The following is a 21741-nucleotide window of genomic DNA, read 5'->3' as shown; positions in this document are numbered from 1 at the left end:
TGCCACGGCCATTAATCCCAGGACCTTCCAGTGCCTCAGGCCCTACTGCCTGGCACCAGAGCAAGTCCAGAGACTTAACCCCAGAACTGCGGCTTCCACCACTTGGACTCAGTTCCATCTGAGCCAGCCCAGCTTGCACCTACTATCAGGCTCCGTGCACCTTTCCTGTGGACCAACTCTCCATGACCACTCCAGCATCCAAGAATCTGCTGTTACCCGTTTCTGACATTGCCTTCTGTTCAATAAAGAACTGTAAGTTGATTTGCACAACGTTGTCTCAGTCTGATCCCTGGATACGGCAAATCAATGGTACCCATGCGTTACCATTTGCGTTTTGTAACTGTAAGTGTTACCAACTCCTCAGATGTTGCAATGCATTTTGAAACGCATGCGTTAGACGCACATGTGCCGAATGAATTGGCGCACACCGCAAAGTGTCTGAACTGACTACACATTCATGAAGATGAAACAGACCAGTGTTTTGTTGGTCTAATTATTCTCCCAAAATTGCGGCAAAAAATTTGGGAATCTAGAACTGCACGAAAAGCCGGGATTCCAAAGCTGCACCCGCATTAAGCAATTAAAGGAAAAAGACTTGAGTGCTGGAAAAGCAGCAATATTATGGCATAAATGCATCATAAATACAGCGAACAAGGTAACGCAAGGGGGAAAAAAATGTGCCAAAAAACTGGAGGAAAACCATTTACACTCTAACCCCTTAAGGACGCAGGGTTTTTCCGCTCATTTCTCGCTCTCCAACTTCAAAAATCCATAACTTTTTCATTTTTACGTGTACAGACCTGTGTGAGGGCTTATTTTGTGCGTAACAAATTTTACTTTCCCGTAATGTTATTTATTTTAACATGCCATGTACTGCGAAGCTGAAAAAAAATTCAGCCCCTTGTGGGCTCAGTTTTTTCGACTTTGACTGTGCACTCAAAATAACACCTCAGCTTTATTCTTTGGTTCGGTGCGATCGCTGTGATACCAAATTTATATCACCCCATATGCGGCCGCTCGAGTACCATCACTGATGCAACTCAGCGGTCAATGGTGATGCCATTTACTTTGACCGCTGAGCACAGGCTGTGCATGCAGCCGGGAACTTTTCCCAGCGCACGTTGCACCCTGACCCCTGGTGCGCGGCAGCGGGGTGATGCACTCGCGCTGCCGCACGGCGTCTAGATCCTGTCAGTCCCAGTCCAGAGGAGAGAAGAAAAGCGGAGGACGCGGGAGCACTGCTACAGGTGAGTGAGGTTTATTATTTTATTTTAACTATTCACACTCCGGTGGAGCAGTGTATGTGAGGACTAAAAATTAGAAGGGGGTCACTACTAGACTGAATATCTATAATAAGGGGGCCCATTGTACAGTAGGATTGTATATAGAATAGTAAAGGGTCACTACAGGACTAAATATTAAGGAGATGGGGGTGGCATTGCAGTACTTTACATTATAAGAGAAGCCATTACAGGACTGTTTACAATAAGGGGTCATTAAAGGAATATATATGTAAAGTATAGGTTTAGTAGTACTGTGATGTGCCCATCTATACAGGATAGGAGTAGTAGTACTTTGCTATGCCCATATATACAGGAGAGGAGTAGCAGTACTGTGATGTGCCCATCTATACAGGATAGGAGTAGTAGTACTGTGCTGTATCCATACACACAGGATAGGAGTAGTAGTACTGTGCTGTATCCATATATACAGGATAGGATTAGTAGTACTGTGCTGTGCCCATCTATACAGGATAGGAGTAGTAGTACTGTGCTGTATCCATACACACAGGATAGGAGTAGTAGTACTGTGCTGTGCCCATATATACAGGATAGGAGTAGTAGTACTGTGCTGTGCCCATATATACAGATAGGAGTAGTAGTACTGTGCTGTACCCATATATACAGGATAGGAGTAGTAGTACTGTGCTGTACCCATATATACAGGATAGGAGTAGTAGTACTGTGCTGTACTTATATATACAGGATAGGAGTAGTAGTACTGTGCTCATATATACAGGATAAGAGTAGTAGTACTGTGCTGTGCCCATATATACAGGATAGGAGTAGTAGTACTGTGCTGTGCCCATATATACAGGATAGGAGGAGTAGTACTGTGCTGTGCCCATATATACAGGATAGGAGGAGTAGTACTGTGCTGTGCCCATATATACAGGATAGGAGGAGTAGTACTGTGCTGTGCCCATATATACAGGATAGGAGGAGTAGTACTGTGCTGTGTCCATATATACAGGATAGGAGGAGTAGTACTGTGCTGTGTCCATATATACAGGATAGGAGGAGTAGTACTGTGCTGTGCCCATATATACAGGATAGGAGGAGTAGTACTGTGCTGTGCCCATATATACAGGATAGGAGTAGTAGTACTGTGCTGTGCCCATATATACAGGATAGGAGTAGTAGTACTGTGCTGTGCCCATATATACAGGATAGGAGTAGTAGTACTGTGCTGTGCCCATATATACAGGATAGGAGTAGTAGTACTGTGCTGTACCCATATATACAGGATAGGAGTAGTAGTACTGTGCTGTACTTATATATACAGGATAGGAGTAGTAGTACTGTGCTGTGCCCATATATACAGGATAGGAGTAGTAGTACTGTGCTGTACTTATATATACAGGATAGGAGTAGTAGTACTGTGCTGTGACCATTGTGGGGAATTGCTCTGGTAGTTGACAGGTAGCAGTGCAAGAAGCAGTGACACACGCAGGTTTAAAAGTCCAACTTAAGTGTTTATTCACACTTGCAAAACAGAACACAAATTCAGCCTTGGCTTAGGCACATGCAAAAACATTATAAAAGTAATTCCTGCCCGGCTAGACGCTGTCTAATACATTTGGAGGACCCTAGCTATCCGGGTACCAGGCTGCCTGGCACACGCTCTTGGCCAGCAGCAAGACAGGAGGCTCTCAGTTACCTTTGCTGTGAGAATGCAATCTCGCTTTCAGCTCTCCAGGTAGGGCCTCACCTACTGCTTCTGGCCTGCAGACTAAATCAGGCCCTAACGAGGCCTGTGACCTGCACCTGTGGGCTATACAAAAGCCCAGGACCGAAGCCCGGGTGGAGTAGGAGTCCCACTACCAGCCTACCCCTACTCCATAATAAGCAGGCCCAGTACGGACATTACCAATGTGTCTGTGTTAGCTAGGCCAACACAGACAAAACAGACTATTCCTGCTTATCATGTCTGCATTAACCCTTGGGTTACTGCAGACAAACCCAGGGCTTTTACCACCAGCATTTCATCTGCCTGTAGGACAGATAGCGGTTTTCCCACACAACACCTCTCACTTTCTCACACCATATATACAGGATAGGAGTAGTAGTACTGTGCTGTGACCATATATCCAGGATAGGAGTAGTAGTACTGTGATGTGCCCATATATACAGGATAGGAGTAGTAGTACTTTGCTATGCCCATATACACAGGAGAGGAGTAGTAGTACTGTGCTGTGCCCATATATACAGGATAGGAGTAGTAGTACTGTGCTGTGCTCATATATACAGGATAGGAATAGTAGTATTGTGCTGTGCTCATATATACAGGATAGGAGTAGTAGTACTGTTCTCTACCCATATATACAGGATAGGGGTAGTAGTACTGTGCTGTACCCATATATACAGGATAGGAGTAGTAGTACTGTGCTGTACTTATATATACAGGATAGGAGTAGTAGTACTGTGCTGTGACCATATATACAGGATAGGAGTAGTAGTACTGTGCTGTGACCATATATACAGGATAGGAGTAGTAGTACTGTGATGTGCCCATATATACAGGATAGGAGTAGTAGTACTTTGCTATGCCCATATATACAGGAGAGGAGTAGTAGTACTGTGCTGTGCCCATATATACAGGATAGGAGTAGTAGTACTGTGCTGTGCTCATATATACAGGAGAGGAGTAGTAGTATTGTGCTGTGCTCATATATACAGGATAGGAGTAGTAGTACTGTTCTCTACCCATATATACAGGATAGGAGTAGTAGTACTGTGCTGTACCAATATATACAGGATAGGAGTAGTAGTACTGTGCTGTACCCATATATACAGGATAGGAGTAGTAGTACTGTGCTGTGCCCATATATACAGGATAGGAGTAATAGTACTGTGATGTGCCCATATATACAGGATAGGAGTAGTAGTACTTTGCTATGCCCATATATACAGGAGAGGAGTAGTAGTACTGTGCTGTGCCCATATATACAGGATATGAGTAGTAGTACTGTGCTGTGCCCATATATACAGGATAGGAGTAGTAGTACTGTGCTGTGCTCATATATACAGGATAGGAGTAGTAGTACTGTGCAGTGCCCATATATACTGGATAGTAGTAGTAGTACTGTGCTGTACTTATATATACAGGATAGGAGTAGTAGTACTGTGCTGTGACCATATATACAGGATAGGAGTAGTAGTACTGTGCTGTGACCATATATCCAGGATAGGAGTAGTAGTACTGTGATGTGCCCATATATACAGGATAGGAGTAGTAGTACTTTGCTATGCCCATATATACAGGAGAGGAGTAGTAGTACTGTGCTGTGCCCATATATACAGGATAGGAGTAGTAGTACTGTGCTGTGCTCATATATACAGGATAGGAGTAGTAGTATTGTGCTGTGCTCATATATACAGGATAGGAGTAGTAGTACTGTTCTCTACCCATATATACAGGATAGGGGTAGTAGTACTGTGCTGTACCCATATATACAGGATAGGAGTAGTAGTACTGTGCTGTACTTTTATATACAGGATAGGAGTAGTAGTACTGTGCTGTGACCATATATACAGGATAGGAGTAGTAGTACTGTGCTGTGACCATATATACAGGATAGGAGTAGTAGTACTGTGATGTGCCCATATATACAGGATAGGAGTAGTAGTACTGTGCTGTGCTCATATATACAGGAGAGGAGTAGTAGTATTGTGCTGTGCTCATATATACAGGATAGGAGTAGTAGTACTGTTCTCTACCCATATATACAGGATAGGAGTAGTAGTACTGTGCTGTACCAATATATACAGGATAGGAGTAGTAGTACTGTGCTGTACCCATATATACAGGATAGGAGTAGTAGTACTGTGCTGTGCCCATATATACAGGATAGGAGTAATAGTACTGTGATGTGCCCATATATACAGGATAGGAGTAGTAGTACTTTGCTATGCCCATATATACAGGAGAGGAGTAGTAGTACTGTGCTGTGCCCATATATACAGGATATGAGTAGTAGTACTGTGCTGTGCCCATATATACAGGATAGGAGTAGTAGTACTGTGACCATATATACAGGATAGGAGTAGTAGTACTGTGCTGTGCTCATATATACAGGATAGGAGTAGTAGTATTGTGCTGTGCTCATATATACAGGATAGGAGTAGTAGTACTGTGACCATATATACAGGATAGGAGTAGTAGTACTGTGCTGTGCCCATATATACAGAATAGGAGTAGTAGTACTGTGCTCATATATACAGGATAAGAGTAGTAGTACTGTGCTGTACCCATATATACAGGATAGGAGTAGTAGTACTGTGCTGTGCCCATATATACAGGATAGGAGTAGTAGTACTGTGCTGTGCCCATATATACAGGATAGGAGTAGTAGTACTGTGCTGTGCCCATATATACAGGATAGGAGGAGTAGTACTGTGCTGTGTCCATATATACAGGATAGGAGGAGTAGTACTGTGCTGTGCCCATATATACAGGATAGGAGTAGTAGTACTGTGCTGTGACCATATATCCAGGATAGGAGTAGTAGTACTGTGATGTGCCCATATATACAGGATAGGAGTAGTAGTACTTTGCTATGCCCATATATACAGGAGAGGAGTAGTAGTACTGTGCTGTGCCCATATATACAGGATAGGAGTAGTAGTACTGTGCTGTGCTCATATATACAGGATAGGAGTAGTAGTATTGTGCTGTGCTCATATATACAGGATAGGAGTAGTAGTACTGTTCTCTACCCATATATACAGGATAGGGGTAGTAGTACTGTGATGTGCCCATATATACAGGATAGGAGTAGTAGTACTTTGCTATGCCCATATATACAGGAGAGGAGTAGTAGTACTGTGCTGTGCCCATATATACAGGATAGGAGTAGTAGTACTGTGCTGTGCTCATATATACAGGATAGGAGTAGTACTATTGTGCTGTGCTCATATATACAGGATAGGAGTAGTAGTACTGTTCTCTACCCATATATACAGGATAGGGGTAGTAGTACTGTGCTGTACTTATATATACAGGATAGGAGTAGTAGTACTGTGCTGTGACCATATATACAGGCTAGGAGTAGTAGTACTGTGCTGTGACCATATATACAGGATAGGAGTAGTAGTACTGTGATGTGCCCATATATACAGGATAGGAGTAGTAGTACTGTGCTGTGCCCATATATACAGAATAGGAGTAGTAGTACTGTGCCCATATATACAGGATAGGAGTAGTAGTACTTTGCTATGCCCATATATACAGGAGAGGAGTAGTAGTACTGTGCTGTGCCCATATATACAGGATAGGAGTAGTAGTACTGTGCTGTGCTCATATATACAGGAGAGGAGTAGTAGTATTGTGCTGTGCTCATATATACAGGATAGGAGTAGTAGTACTGTTCTCTACCCATATATACAGGATAGGAGTAGTAGTACTGTGCTGTACCAATATATACAGGATAGGAGTAGTAGTACTGTGCTGTACCCATATATACAGGATAGGAGTATTAGTACCGTGCTGTGCCCATATATACAGGATAGGAGTAATAGTACTGTGATGTGCCCATATATACAGGATAGGAGTAGTAGTACTTTGCTATGCCCATATATACAGGAGAGGAGTAGTCGTACTGTGCTGTGCCCATATATACAGGATAGGAGTAGTAGTACTGTGCTGTGCCCATATATACAGGATACGAGTAGTAGTACTGTGACCATATATACAGGATAGGAGTAGTAGTACTGTGCTGTGCCCATATATACAGGGTAGGAGTAGTAGTACTGTGCTGTGCCCATATATACAGGGTAGGAGTAGTAGTACTGTGCTGTGCTCATATATACAGGATAGGAGTAGTAGTATTGTGCTGTGCCCATATATACAGGATAGGAGTAATAGTACTGTGCTGTCCCCATATATACAGGATAGGAGTAGTAGTACTGTGCTGTGCCCATATATACAGGATACGAGTAGTAGTACTGTGACCATATATACAGGATAGGAGTAGTAGTACTGTGCTGTGCCCATATATACAGGGTAGGAGTAGTAGTACTGTGCTGTGCCCATATATACAGGGTAGGAGTAGTAGTACTGTGCTGTGCTCATATATACAGGATAGGAGTAGTAGTATTGTGCTGTGCTCATATATACAGGATAGGAGTAGTAGTACTGTGACCATATATACAGGATAGGAGTAGTAGTATTGTGCTGTGCTCATATATACAGGATAGGAGTAGTAGTACTGTTCTCTACCCATATATACACAAAAAGAGTATAAAATTTATTAAAACCTTTATATAAAATATTTGATAAGAGGGGCACTAAATATAAGAGGAATAACTAGGGAGAGCATTATATAAAACATAATAAGTAGGAGCACTGTAAGACTTTGTAGTTAAAATGATTAATCAGAAATTATATGCTGTATAATTTAATAACTTATGGGAATGAATGATGTCCAATTTAAATTATTAGGTGTATAATGGCTATAGTGTATATTGTAATCAAGCACACATTGTTGTTTCTCCTTACTTTACCCTTTCTAGGTTGGTTTTAATTAACTTGATTATGTTTTTACTTACCTCGCGGTTCTTTTGTTGGGATGTCAATCGTCCCGATCATGTGGTCTGATCACGTGGCTGTCACGGCCTGTGCCCGTCATGTGGTCCGGTCACGTGGTCGTGACGTCACACGCCCGATAGCCCCGCGAGGTTTAAATAGAGGTAAGATCTTCTTGTAAATGTATCCATGACTAAGCTCATCTGAGCGAAACGCGTTGGATTTACCCCGTGTATCCTTGTATGTGCACACTGCCGTGACATGATTTTAAAGAGGAACGAATAAAGGAATCTTTTTATCCATATACCACTACTGTTTCCTGAAGCGCTGGTCTTTCCATATTTTTGCATCGCTGCCTTGTGTCTATGGGGATCCTCTTGTACCCGTGCGCTGGTCACAGATCATAGGATTGGTGAGCTGGATTTATTTCATTTTTTCTATTTGCTTTGTATATTGTAATATACTGAAAAGTCACAATGTAATATTTGATTTCTGGAGAGGGCGCAATATGGTTTTGTTATGGGGGTATATTTGATATTTGTGGGGGGCACAATTTGGTCAGTTGTGATGGGTAAATATTATTTAGGATTAGAGATGAGCGAGCACTAAAATGCTCGGGTACTCGTTATTCGAGACGAACTTTTCCCGATGCTCGAGTGCTCGTCTCGAATAACGAGCCCCATTGAAGTCAATGGGAGACTCGAGCATTTTTCAAGGGGACCAAGGCTCTGCACAGGGAAGCTTGGCCAAACACCTGGGAACCTCAGAAAAGGATGGAAACACCACGGAAATGGACAGGAAACAGCAGGGGCAGCATGCATGGATGCCTCTGAGGCTGCTTAATCGCACCATTATGCCAAAATTATGGGCAACAGCATGGCCATGACAGAGTGACAGAATGAAGCTAGATAGCATCTAAAACATCCAATAATTGACCCTAACACTATAGGGGACGGCATGCAGAGGCAGAGGCAGCGGCAGCAGCGGCAGGCTAGAGAGTGGCATGGCGACATACCCTAAATGGACTCAGGCTTCAAACCAATGGGTAGCAGAGAGGAACCAAAGGAGGTGAGCAAGAAGCGCTCAAATAATATCGGTACATGATAAAAGTTTGCCAGTATATTTTGTGGATTACACAGCAGGGTGGCGACAAAGTTAACATGGAAGCCATGAAAACAACCCAAAATTCTGCCTGACACAGCTCGTTTGATAAGGGGACCATGTATGGAGGCAGTGAACTAGTAGTAGATTAAAGGTGCTGCAGTTAAAACTATGTTAGTTGGATCTTGGCATGGAGCTGGCGCTCCGCTGCCAGGCGAGCTTTCGCCAATCCAAGCCCCTGTCTATAGGCTACTCCCCAAACAGCACTTCTAAGAACCTTTTGTATAAGATCAAGTGTAGTAGCGTTCTTATAAGTTTAGGATATGGCGGGTGAGGGGAATGTAAACAGATGCGCAAGAAGCGCTGAAATAATATCGGTAAATGATAAAAGTTTGCCAGTATATTTTGTGGCTTACACAGCACGGTGGCGACAAAGTTAACAAGTTTGATGTGGAATGCCCTGTAATAGCTCTTGGGCGGTGTGCCTTTTATCGCCTAGGCTCAGCAGTTTGAGCACCGCCTGCTGTCGCTTAGCGACGGCACTGCTGCTGTGCCTAGAGCTACCGACTGATGGCGCCATGGCCACGGATGGTAATTCGGAGGAGGAGGAGGTGGAGGAGGGGTGGGAGGAGGAGGAGGTATACTAGGCCTTTGAGACCTGGACCGAGGTAGGCCCCGCAATCCTCTGCGTCGGCAGTATATGACCAGCCCCAGGGTCAGACTCGGTCCCAGCCTGCACCAAGTTAAGTGTAGTAGCGTTCTTATAAGTTTGGGATATGGCGGGTGAGGGGAATGTAAACAGATGCGCAAGAAGCGCATGATGCGCATGGAGCTGGCGCTCCGCTGCCAGGCGAGCTTTCGCCAATCCAAGCCCCTGTCTCTAGGCTACTCCCCAAACAGCACTTCTAAGAGAACCTTTTGTATAAGATCAAGTGTAGTAGCGTTCTTATAAGTTTAGGATATGGCGGGTGAGGGGAATGTAAACAGATGCGCAAGAAGCGCTGAAATAATATTGGTAAATGATAAAAGTTTGCCAGTATATTTTGTGGATAACACAGCAGGTTGGCGACAAAGTTAACAACTTTGATGTGGAATCCATGAAAACAACCCAAATTTCTGCCTGACACAGCTCGTTTGATAAGGGGACGATGTATGGAGGCAGCTATATGGACGACTTTTGGAGGTAGCAATGGAGACAACGTGTGGAGGCTGCTATGGAGACAATTTAATTTGGATAGTGCCTGTATGTGGCAGTCCAAAAAAGTTTTCAAACCAGAGGAGCAGGTAGGTGGCCCTCCAGAAAAATGAAATAGATTGAGTGCCTGTATGTGGCACTCCCAAAAATTGTTTAAAACAGAGGACCGGGTAGGTGGCCCTCCAGAAAAATTAAATGCATAAAGTACTATAGCTAGAGCCAGTGGGCCCTGTCAGAAAATAGCCAGTTTCCTCTGCTTTAGTGTACAAAGAGGAGGAGAAGGAGGAAAATGAGGAGGAGGAGGAGTGGATAAATTATTCAGGTTGAGCTTCCTTCACCTGGTGGAGATTGAAAAATTATGAGAAATCCATGCTTTATTCATCTTAATAAGCGTCAGCCTGTCAGCGCTGTCAGTCGACAGGCGTGTACGCTTATCGGTGATGATGCCACCAGCTGCACTGAAAACCCGCTCGGACAACACGCTAGCGGCAGGGCAGGCAAGAACCTCCAAGGCGTACAGCGCCAGTTCGTGCCACATGTCCAGCTTTGAAACCCAGTAGTTGTAGGGAGCTGTGTGATCATTTAGGACGATGGTATGGTCAGCTACGTACTCCCTCACCATCTTTCTGTAAAGATCAGCCCTACTCTGCCGAGACTGGGGACAGGTGACAGTGTCTTGCTGGGGTGACATAAAGCTGGCAAAAGCCTTGTAAAGCGTACCCTTGCCAGTGCTGGACAAGCTGCCTGCTCACCTACTCTCCCTCGCTACTTGTCCCGCAGAACTACGCACTCTGCCGCTAGCGCTGTCAGAAGGGAAATACTGTTTCAGCTTGTGCACCAGGGCCTGCTGGTATTCATGCATTCTCACACTCCTTTCCTCTCCAGGGATGAGAGTGGAAAGATTTTGCTTGTACCGTGGGTCCAGGAGAGTGAATACCCAGTAATCGGTGCTGGAATAAATTCTTTGAACGCTAGGGTCACGGGATAGGCAGCCTAGCATGAAATCTGCCATATGCGCCAGAGTACCAACGCGTAAGAATTCACTCCCCTCACTGGCCTGACTGTCCATTTCCTCCTCCTCCAACTCCTCTTCTTCTGCCCATACACGCTGAACAGTGAAGGACTCAACAATGGTCTCCTCTTGTGTCTCGCCAACATTCTCCTCCTCTTCCTCCTCATCCTCCTCCACCTCCACCTCCTCCGATATGCGCTGAGAAACAGACCTAAGGGTGCTTTGGCTATCAACAAGGGAATCTTCTTCCCCCGTCTCTTGTGACGAGCGCAAAGCTTCCGACTTCATGCTGATCAGAGAGTTTTTCAACAGGCCAAGCAGCGGGATGGTGAGGCTGATGATGGCGGCATCGCCACTGACCATCTGTGTTGACTCCTCGAAGTTACTCAGCACCTGACAGATATCAGACATCCACGTCCACTCCTCATTGTAGACTTGAGGAAGCTGACTGACCTGACTACCAGTTCTGGTGGAAGTTGACATCTGGCAGTCTACAATCGCTCTGCGCTGCTGGTAAACTCTGGATAACATGGTTAATGTTGAATTCCACCTCGTGGGCACGTCGCACAACAGTCGGTGAGTGGGCAGTTGGAGGCGGCGCTGCGCTGCCCTGAGAGTGGCAGCATCTGTGCTGGACTTCCTGAAATGCGCACAGATGCGGCGCACCTTCGTGAGCAAATCAGACAGATTGGGGTATGTCTTGAGGAAACGCTGAACTATGAGATTTAACACATGGGCCAGGCATGGCACATGTGTCAGTCTGCCGAGTTGCAGAGCCGCCACCAGGTTACGGCCGTTGTCACACACAACCATGCCTGGCTTCAGGTTCAGCGGTGCCAGCCACAGATCAGTCTGCGCCGTGATGCCCTGTAATAGTTCTTGGGCGGTGTGCCTTTTATCGCCTAGGCTCAGCAGTTTCAGCACCGCCTGCTGTCGCTTAGCGACGGCACTGCTGCTGTGCCTAGAGCTACCGACTGATGGCGCCATGCCCACGGATGGTCATTCGGAGGAGGAGGTGGAGGAGGGGTGGGAGGAGGAGGAGGCATAGTAGGCCTGAAACACCTGGACCGAGGTAGGCCCCGCAATCCTTGGCGTCGGCAGTATATGACCAGCCGCAGGGTCAGACTCGGTCCCAGCCTCCACCAAGTTAACCCAATGTGCCGTCAGCGATATATAGTGGCCCTGCCCGGCAGCACTCATCCACGTGTCCGTGGTCAGGTGGACCTTGTCAGAAACGGCGTTGGTCAGGGCACGGATTATGTTGTCTGACACGTGCTGGTGCAGGGCTGGGACGGCACATCGGGAAAAGTAGTGGCGGCTGGGGACCGAATACCGAGGGGCGGCCGCCGCCATGAGGTTGCGAAAGGCCTCGGTCTCTACTAGCCTATAGGGCAGCATCTCCAGGCTAAGCAATCTGGAGATGTGGACATTAAGGGCTTGGGCGTGCGGGTGGGTTGCACTATATTTCCGTTTCCGCTCCAGCGTCTGGGGTATGGAGAGCTGAACGCTGGTGGATGCTGTGGAGGATCGTGGAGGCGACGATGGGGTTTTTGTGCCAGGGTCCTGGGCAGGGGGCTGACTATCAGCTGAAACAGGGGAAGGAGCAGTGGTGTGCACGGCCGGAGGTGAACGGGCTTGGTGCCACTGAGTGGGGTGTTTAGCATTCATATGCCTGCGCATACTGGTGGTAGTTAAGCTAGTAGTGGTGGAACCCCTGCTGATCCTGGTTTGGCAAAGGTTGCACACCACAGTCCGTCGGTCATCCGGTGTTTCCTTAAAGAACCTCCAGACTTCTGAAAATCTAGCCCTCGCCGCAGGAGCCCTCGCCACGGGAGCTTCACTACGTGACACATTTGGCGCTGATGCACCTGCTCTGGCCCTGCCTCTCCGTCTGGCCCCACCACTGCCTCTTCCAACCTGTTCTGGTCGAGGACTCTCCTCCGTCTCAGAAGCACTGTGTTCACCCGGCCTCTCAACCCAGCTTGGGTCTGTCACCTCATCATCCTCCGATCCCTCAGTCTGCTCCCCCCTCGGACTTCCTGCCCTGACAACAACTTCCCCACTGTCTGACAACCGTGTCTCCTCATCGTCGGACACCTCTTTACACACTTCCACTACGTCAAGAAGGTCATCATCACCCACAGACTGCGACTGGTGGAAAACCTGGGCATCGGAAAATTGCTCAGCAGCAACCGGACAAGTGGTTTGTGACTGTGGGAAGGGTCCAGAAAACAGTTCCTCAGAGTATGCCAGTTCAAATGCCAAATTTTCCTGGGAGGGGGCAGACTGGGGGGGGGGGAGGCTGAGGTGCAGGAGCTGGAGGAGTGCCGATTTCGGTGACATGGGTGGACTGCGTGGAAGACTGACTGGTGGACAAATTGCTCGAAGCATTGTCGGCAATCCACGACATCACCTGTTCGCACTGTTCTGGCCTCAACAGTGCTCTACCACGAGTCCCAGTAACTTCAGACATGAACCTAGGGAGTGTAGCTCTGCGGCGTTCCCCTGCTCCCTCATAAGCAGGTGGTGTCTCACCCCGCCCAGGACCACGGCCTCTGACCCCTGCAGTAGTTGGACGCCCTCGTCCTCTACCCCTAGCCCTCGGGTTAAACATTTTGAAAATGAAAGTTATAACTTTAATTTTTTTTTAACTTTTTTTTGTGTTTTTTTGTGTTTTTTAGTTTTTTTTTGTGTTTTTTAGTTTTTAAAACCAAACAATGCTATCCTATTGCTATGGCTATTTTCTAGCCAAGTATGAAAGCACACTGCTATGCCAGATGAGATGACGCTGAGTTATGAAAAAATAAACGTAAAATAAAAAGGAAATGGCAGACTGTGCCTAATTGAAATCCAACCCCTAATAAATTTTCCCACTTCGGTCTTTGCGATGGATATGTGCGTCACTACGCGCTAAACACAGCGGTCGCAAGTCTCACTCCAAATTCCTGACAATTGGCTAGTATATGCACTGCAGCAACTACAGCCACCAGCAGATCAACCAGAAATAAAATATATATAACGCTATTGTAGGCGTAAGTAAGCCGTTTGGATTCTCCTTTGGCTATTTTCTAGCCAAGTATTAAAGCACACTACTATGCCAGATGAGATGACACTGAGTTATGAAAAAATAAACGTAAAATAAAAAGAAACTGGCAGACTGTGCCTAATTGAAATCAAACCCCTAATAAATTTTCCCACTTTGGTGTTTGAGGTGGATATGTGTGTCACTAAGAGCTAAACACAACGGTAGCAAGTCCCCCTGCAAATTCCTCACAATATGGTACTAGCTGCACTACTAGTGCCAGCAAGCCCAGCCACAAGCAAACAAAAAAAAAAAAAGTATAACGTTATTGTAGCCCTAAGAAGGGCTGTTGGGTTCTTGTAGAATCACTCCTGCCTAACACTATTCTAATAGAACACCCTAACGCTTTCCCTGACCAGCAGCAGCTCTCTCCCTAGCGGCATCCAGACAGAGAATGATCCGAGCAGCGCGGGCAGCGGCTAGTCTATCCCAGGGTCACCTGATCTGGCCAGCCAACCACTGCTATCGACGTGTAAGGGTACCACGTCATGCTGGGTGGAGTGCAGAGTCTCCTGGCTTGTGATTGGCTCTGTTTCTGGCCGCCAAAAAGCAAAACGGCGGGAGCTGCCATTTTCTCGAGCGGGCGAAATACTCGTCCGAGCAACGAGCAGTTTCGAGTACGCTAATGCTCGAACGAGCATCAAGCTCGGACGAGTATGTTCGCTCATCTCTATTTAGGATATATTTTATATTGTTATCCAGGTGACATTGTGCTGTAGTGACAGTGATATTTTTAGTTGCACAGTGTGGAGATGTGCCACACACAGATGAAGATATCTGGAGGAAAATTCTCCAGTGATGAGTAAAAACAAGGAGAAGTCGTTGTGCAGTTCAGCACCCAAAGGAGAAGACGTGTGACATGTGAGGTACTGAATCCCACTTCTGAGTCTGGTAACTGTAATTACTGACTATCTAGACGATTTCGATAATGTCAGTTGCTAGTCTTCTTTATGTGGTGCAGTGAGAATACGCAGGAGATGAAGGGTTATTGTTCGTTATTCTTATTGGTAAGTTAGTGCCACGCACTGACGCTTACATCCCTAATATTTTTGCCCTGGTATAAAATCACCAATGATGAAATAGTGATGAAACACTGTGAATTAGGGAATATTTCTAGGTAGCGGCATGGTGGGCCCCCAGAATCAATTTCTCTGGTGGGCCCCAGGCACCCCAGTCCGACTCTGAACCTCGCCCTTTTTCATTTTAGCATTTCAATTTTCACTCCCCACCTTCAAATATCTGTGACTTTTTATTTTTCCATGTATGCTCTTTGACAGCTTATTGCAAATTGCACTTCTTAATGACGGTATTTAATATTCCATGCCGTGTACTGGGAAGCGGGAAAAAAATTCCAAATTCAGTGCCATTGGCAAAAAATGCCATGTCTACTTTATTCTTTGGATCGGTGCAGTCACGGGGATACCACATTTGTATAGGTTATCTAATGTTTTCATACATGTACAAAAATTAAAACCTTCTGTACAAAATGAAAACTCTTCATTTTGCCATGTTCTGCAGCTAATAACTTTTTAATATTTCAGTGTACGGAGCTGTGGGTGGTGTCATTTTTTTGCGATTTTTTTAATGAGGTTTTCAATGCAACCATTTTTAGGACTACATGGCCTGTTGATCACTTTTTATAAAATTTTTTATATTTTTCATAATGGTAAAAAAGTGGTATTTTCGACTATTTTCCGTTAAACGCCAGGAATAACCATTATTATATTCTGTTAGATCTGACATTTTGGGACATGTTTATGATTTTTACTGTTTATTTATATCAGTTCTAGGGAAAGGGGTGGGGGGTGATTTGAATTTTAATATACTTTTTTAAAAACTTTTTTTAAAGATTCAAATTTCTCCAGCAGACTTCCTGGAGGCATTTACAGGGTAAATACCCATGATCAGTGCCAGCACGGACCACAGAGGTTACCAGTGGGTGTTTGCTGCAATATGCAGCAAACTCCCACCTTGTATGAAGAGGGCTCAACCCGTGAGTTCTCTGCATACACCCTCAGCCGCCATAATAATACAATAATAACAATATTACATGTCAGTAAGGGGTTCATTTTTAAAAACTTTTAAAAAATGTTTTACTATTTTTTCAGACCCCCCCAGGGTACTTTAACTCTACAGTATGGCAGTATATGGGGATTTTCCACATCATCTATTACAATATGCAAATCGCACATCGTAATAGATGGGTTGAAACCCTCCAGTCTTCGTATCACCCGAGGCTGTCGTAGCAACATATCGCCGTTCCCCGATGACTATCTAAGCAAACATGGCGTCGACAACTTTTTAATCAAAGGGTTAACACCCTCGATCGATGCTAGCACCGATCGTGGTTGTTACCGGTGGGTGTTTGCTGCACTATGCAGCTCACCAGCTGTGGAAAGGGGTCAGTCCATGAACCCTCTCCAAACACCCGAAGCCGACGCGAGATGTAGTAATACATCACACGTGGTGTGGAAGAGGTTTGGGTGGTGACGTCAGAAAATGTTTTTGAACAGAATGGGGGGCATTTATTATTGGCATGGTGCCAGTCTTTTGCTGGCCACTCTTTTTTGTTTGCTACTGAATATTTGTGATGTGTTGGTGCCCCAATTTAGCTTTTTTTTCTGACTAAATATTTGCCCCAATATTCAGCCTTATTTGCACTATGAATGTTCTTCAGATGTAGCAGGGCTATGGAGCTCATTCACTAAGGGTCCGAATCGCACATTTTCGCCAGGTTTCCCCGAATATTTCCGATTTGCCCTGAATTTCCCCGGGATTTTGGCGCACGTGATCGTATTGTGGCGCATCAGCACTGGCTTTCATGCGACAGAAATCGGGGGGCGTGGCCTTTGGAAAAACCAACGGACTCAGAAAAACCGTGGAATTAAGAAAAAAATTTCTGTTGCAAGAATAGCACTCACATACACCGGAACGGAGAAGGTAAACTCCGCCGGACTTCAGCGCAGCAAAGACACCTAGTGGATATCGGGTGCACAGACCTTAGATCGCTGCTGGATCGCAACGGTAAGTAAATCTGCCCCTATGTATCTCAAATGTAGTAGTGCTGAGGCTGGTATACTACATCTGATGCCCTCTGTGGCTGCTGCATAGGATTACCACTACTTGGATCTGGAGTCTATGCTTTACGGAGGGGATGGGATGCTGGGAAGTCCTGTAAGTGGCCATTACTCAGGTCTTGTAATAAGACGGACGTGAAGATCTGATACAGACGTCTGAAGCTCTGTCCATCTTCCAACACTCTACTAAACTAATGCCCTATGGGGCACTGTTTGTTCACATTGGGGCACATTTACTTGGACACTGTCCAATCATCACTGGGGACACATCCTGTTGACAATTAGTCATAGGTTACGCATAGACTGTAACGCTACTGATTTTACACAGGTTTTAAAGAGCACCTGTCACCCACTGCTGGACATGTTATTAGTGAGGGGAGGCCGCTGCTGGACATGTTATTAGCGAAGGGAGACCATTGATGGACATTTTATTAGTGAGGGGAGGCTGCTGCTGGACATGTTATTAGTGAGGGGAGGCCACTGCTGGACATATGATTAGTGAAGGGAGTCCACTGCTGGACATGTTATTAGTGAGGGGAGGCCGCTGCTGGACATGTTATTAGTGAGGGGAGGCCGCAGCTGGACATGTTATTAGTGAAGGGAGTCCACTGCTGGACATGTTATTAGTGAGGGGAGGCTGCTGCTGGGACATGTTATAAGTGAAAGGAGGCCACTGCTGGACATGTTATTAGTGAGGGGAGGCCGCTGCTGGACATGTTATTAGTGAGTGGAGGCCGCAGCTGGACATGTTATTAGTGAAGGGAGTCCACTGCTGGACATGTTATTAGTGAGGGGAGGCTGCTGCTGGGACATGTTATAAGTTAAAGGAGGCCACTGCTGGACATGTTATTAGTGAGAGGAGGCTGCTGCTGGACATATTATTAGTGAAGGGAGGCCGCTGCTGGACATGTTATTAGTGAAGGGAGTCCACTGCTGGACATGTTATTAGTGAAGGGAGTCCACTGCTGGACATGTTATTAGTGAGGGGAGGCCACTGCTGGACATGTTATTAGTGAGGGGAGGCCGCTGCTGGACATGTTATTAGTGAGGGGAGGCTGCTGCTGTGACATGTTATTAGTGAAGGGAGGCCGCTGCTGGGACATGTTATTAGTGAAGGGAGGCCGCTGCTGGACATGTTATTAGTGAAGGGAGGCCAAGTGGATGTTTGCTGCTTCATGTGTGATAAGGGCTCATGCCTTGAGCCTTCGTAGCTTGCACCATGCTATACAGAGGTTAATAGGTAAATAAATAATTATTAATATGAGAAATAACAGCACAGAAGAGATGCTGTAGAAATTTTGAGCCCAGGGGTAATATAAGGACTTACTGTAAATCTAGTGACTCACAGATGACATATTTGATTGGAGGAGTTCTCATTCATTCTCTTCTATTATCTGGTTGCCATGTCAGCTTCTTCCAGCCTCAACTCTTCGCTGTAGATTATCCCTTGCAGTTTCTTACTGCATCATCACGCCCTTTATTTTCTTGTCCTCCTTGTTATTAGTGAGGGGAGGCTGCTGATGGCACATGTTATTAGTGAGGGGAGGCTGCTGCTGGGCATATTATTAGTGAGGATAGGCCGCTGCTGGACATGTTATTAGTGAAGGGAGACCACTGATGGACATTTTATTAGTGAGGGGAGGCTGCTGCTGGACATGTTATTAATGAGGGGAGGCCACTGCTGGACATATGATTAGTGAAGGGAGTCCACTGCTGGACATGTTATTAGTGAGGGGAGGCCGCTGCTGGACATGTTATTAGTGAGGGGAGGCCGCAGCTGGACATGTTATTAGTGAAGGGAGTCCACTGCTGGACATGTTATTAGTGAGGGGAGGCTGCTGCTGCGACATGTTATAAGTGAAAGGAGGCCACTGCTGGACATGTTATTAGTGAGAGGAGGCTGCTGCTGGACATATTATTAGTGAAGGGAGGCTGCTGCTGGACATGTTATTAGTGAAGGGAGTCCACTGCTGGACATGTTATTAGTGAAGGGAGTCCACTGCTGGACATGTTATTAGTGAGGGGAGGCCACTGCTGGACATGTTATTAGTGAGGGGAGGCCGCTGCTGGACATGTTATTAGTGAGGGGAGGCTGCTGCTGTGACATGTTATTAGTGAAGGGAGGCCGCTGCTGGGACATGTTATTAGTGAAGGGAGGCCGCTGCTGGACATGTTATTAGTGAAGGGAGGCCAAGTGGATGTTTGCTGCTTTATGTGTGATAAGGGCTCATGCCTTGAGCCTTCGTAGCGTGCACCATACTATACAGAGGTTAATAGGTAAATAAATAACTATTAATATGAGAAATAACAGCACAGAAGAGATGCTGTAGAAATTTGAGCCCAGGGGTAATATAAGGACTTACTGTAAATCTAGTGACTCACGGATGACATATTTGATTGGAGGAGTTCTCATTCATTCTCTTCTATTATCTGGTTGCCATGTCAGCTTCTTCCAGCCTCAACTCTTCGCTGTAGATTATCCCTTGCAGTTTCTTACTGCATCATCACCCCCTTTATTTTCTTGTCCTCCTATAGATCTTGCACAAGTACTTGCACATAGCCAATAGTCACAGCAAAAGTAGCCAATATGTGCCTCTATTTCCTCCTGTGCCAACCAAATGGCGTTTGTTTGTTTTTTACCGGCCCAATTTACTTCTATAATACACATGTCAGTGAAAACAGTTAAGACAAGGACTTAGTCTGCTTTTTGATGGAATGGACACCCAGTCCATTAAAAAATACTTGCTATGAACCCTAAGTGTCTGCTCTTCGAGCTCGTATATATTGTTTGTGAATGATATGCTGTAGTATGGGAGTGTGTCATATAGCAATGGGCACAAGGCCCGAAAAATATGCAGTGCCCCTCATATTGATATCCCAAGTTGCCAAGGCCCCAAGTATACACCCTAAACACTCCAGTTTTGCTGTTCTGACTTTGGATATAATACTCCTCACCTGTTATAGAATCACTTGGACTATTCCATTTTACCTCCCAATTCTACCTGAGTTATTTTGTAAAATTATTAATAACACAGTGCAAATATTTTGAGATAATTTAAGATTTTACTAAAGCCAATTAACCTATCAGTATATCTTTGTTATGTGGGAGGAAACCGGAGTACCCGGAGGAAACCCACGCAGACACGGGGAGAACATACAAACTCCATGCAGACGATGGTGAATTGAAGACCCGATGCTGCAAGGCCACAGTGCTAGTCACCGAGCCTCCGTGCTGCCCCTGATGGTAAGATGATAGATGTTACATATCACGGGTCTTCTGGATGACTTCTCTCTGCTGGGATCTTGGTTGGATCTTTATTGTGACTGATGTTGGAGTCGGAGATTTACTGACTGATGTCTTCAGGTGGAGTCTAGGAGGATGATGTCTCCTTTGCAACGGCTGCACACAAACCTCTGTGTGTCTAGAGAGGCTTTCCAGCGGCCAATCCTAGAGAGATAGAAAGAGTATATTAATGATAAAATATATAAGCAAAAAAAAGATCTAAACAATTCTAGAGCCTCCTTTATTCATCACTGTGGAAAACAGTCTCTAGATATCAGTGAAGCAAGCAGTGGTGGTAACTAACACATTGGGGCTCATTTACTTACCCGGTCCAGTCGCAATTTCGCGGCGCGTTCTCCTACGTGGATTTGGGTTCTGCCAGGATTCACTAAGGTCCGTGCGCCCGATATCCACCAGGTGCCGCTGCTGCGCCGTGGTCCGCCAGAGTTCACCTTCTTCTTCTCGGTGCATGTAAGTGCTGATCTTGCGGCATATTTTGTTTCTTAAATTCCGCGTTTTTTCCAAATCCGTCGGGTTGTCTGATGGCCACGCCCCCGATTTCTGTTGCGTGAAAGCCAAAATCCGATCGCATGCGGCAAAATCCCGGCGGCATTCGGCGCAAAACGAAAACATTTGGGAAACCCGACGAAAGTGCGGCCGCGGAGCCATTAGTAAATGAGCCCAAATGTACATGATCAAATATTAAAGAGAAGCTCACACTCCAGGACACAACCCTGGACATTATAACAGATGGCATCTTACCTGGACTGGCACCCTGTGCACTCATACGTGAACGGGTAGTGGATCTCATAGTCGTGGTATCTGGAGATCGGTGGGAGGTCAGGGTGAGCCTGTGCAGCCGTCTGGCAGAAGAACAGCCAACGCCAGCCATGTCCAGCGTTTCCATCTCCATCAATGACCCAGCAGGCAGCATGACACATTTCATGGATCAACGTGTCCCGAAGTCGTGCTGAAGATAATGTGAGAGAAACTTACGTTCAGTATGTAAAGAGCCATGGAAGAAGTCAGAGCCGCTGTAGTATATGAGTAGACACATACCTGCAGAATCACAGATCTTCTCTGATATCTCTATGATGGCACAAGGATCGCCGCTGTCCCCTAGCAATCTGGTGACACCGGCTGTTGACGTCATCCTTTTGTTCCATCTCACTTCCATGTCTGCAG

At 45.8% G+C, this 21741-nt stretch overlaps 1 protein-coding gene across 1 annotated transcript; it reads right to left on the bottom strand.

Annotated features, from left to right (window-relative positions):
* Window positions 1–20328: 20328 nt before the first annotated feature.
* Window positions 20329–21741, bottom strand: LOC140128904 (germ cell nuclear acidic protein-like). Its single transcript, XM_072150599.1, has 3 exons — window positions 21616–21741; window positions 21319–21526; window positions 20329–20721 (listed from the first exon to the last, which is right to left on the bottom strand). Exons 1-3 carry the CDS (start codon window positions 21731–21733, stop codon window positions 20634–20636), a joined length of 414 nt encoding a protein of 137 aa, XP_072006700.1. The 5' UTR covers window positions 21734–21741; the 3' UTR covers window positions 20329–20633.

This window comes from Engystomops pustulosus, chromosome 4, assembly GCF_040894005.1.
Source record: "Engystomops pustulosus chromosome 4, aEngPut4.maternal, whole genome shotgun sequence".
NCBI lineage: Eukaryota > Metazoa > Chordata > Amphibia > Anura > Leptodactylidae > Engystomops > Engystomops pustulosus.
This window is presented reverse-complemented; position numbering and strand designations above follow the sequence as displayed.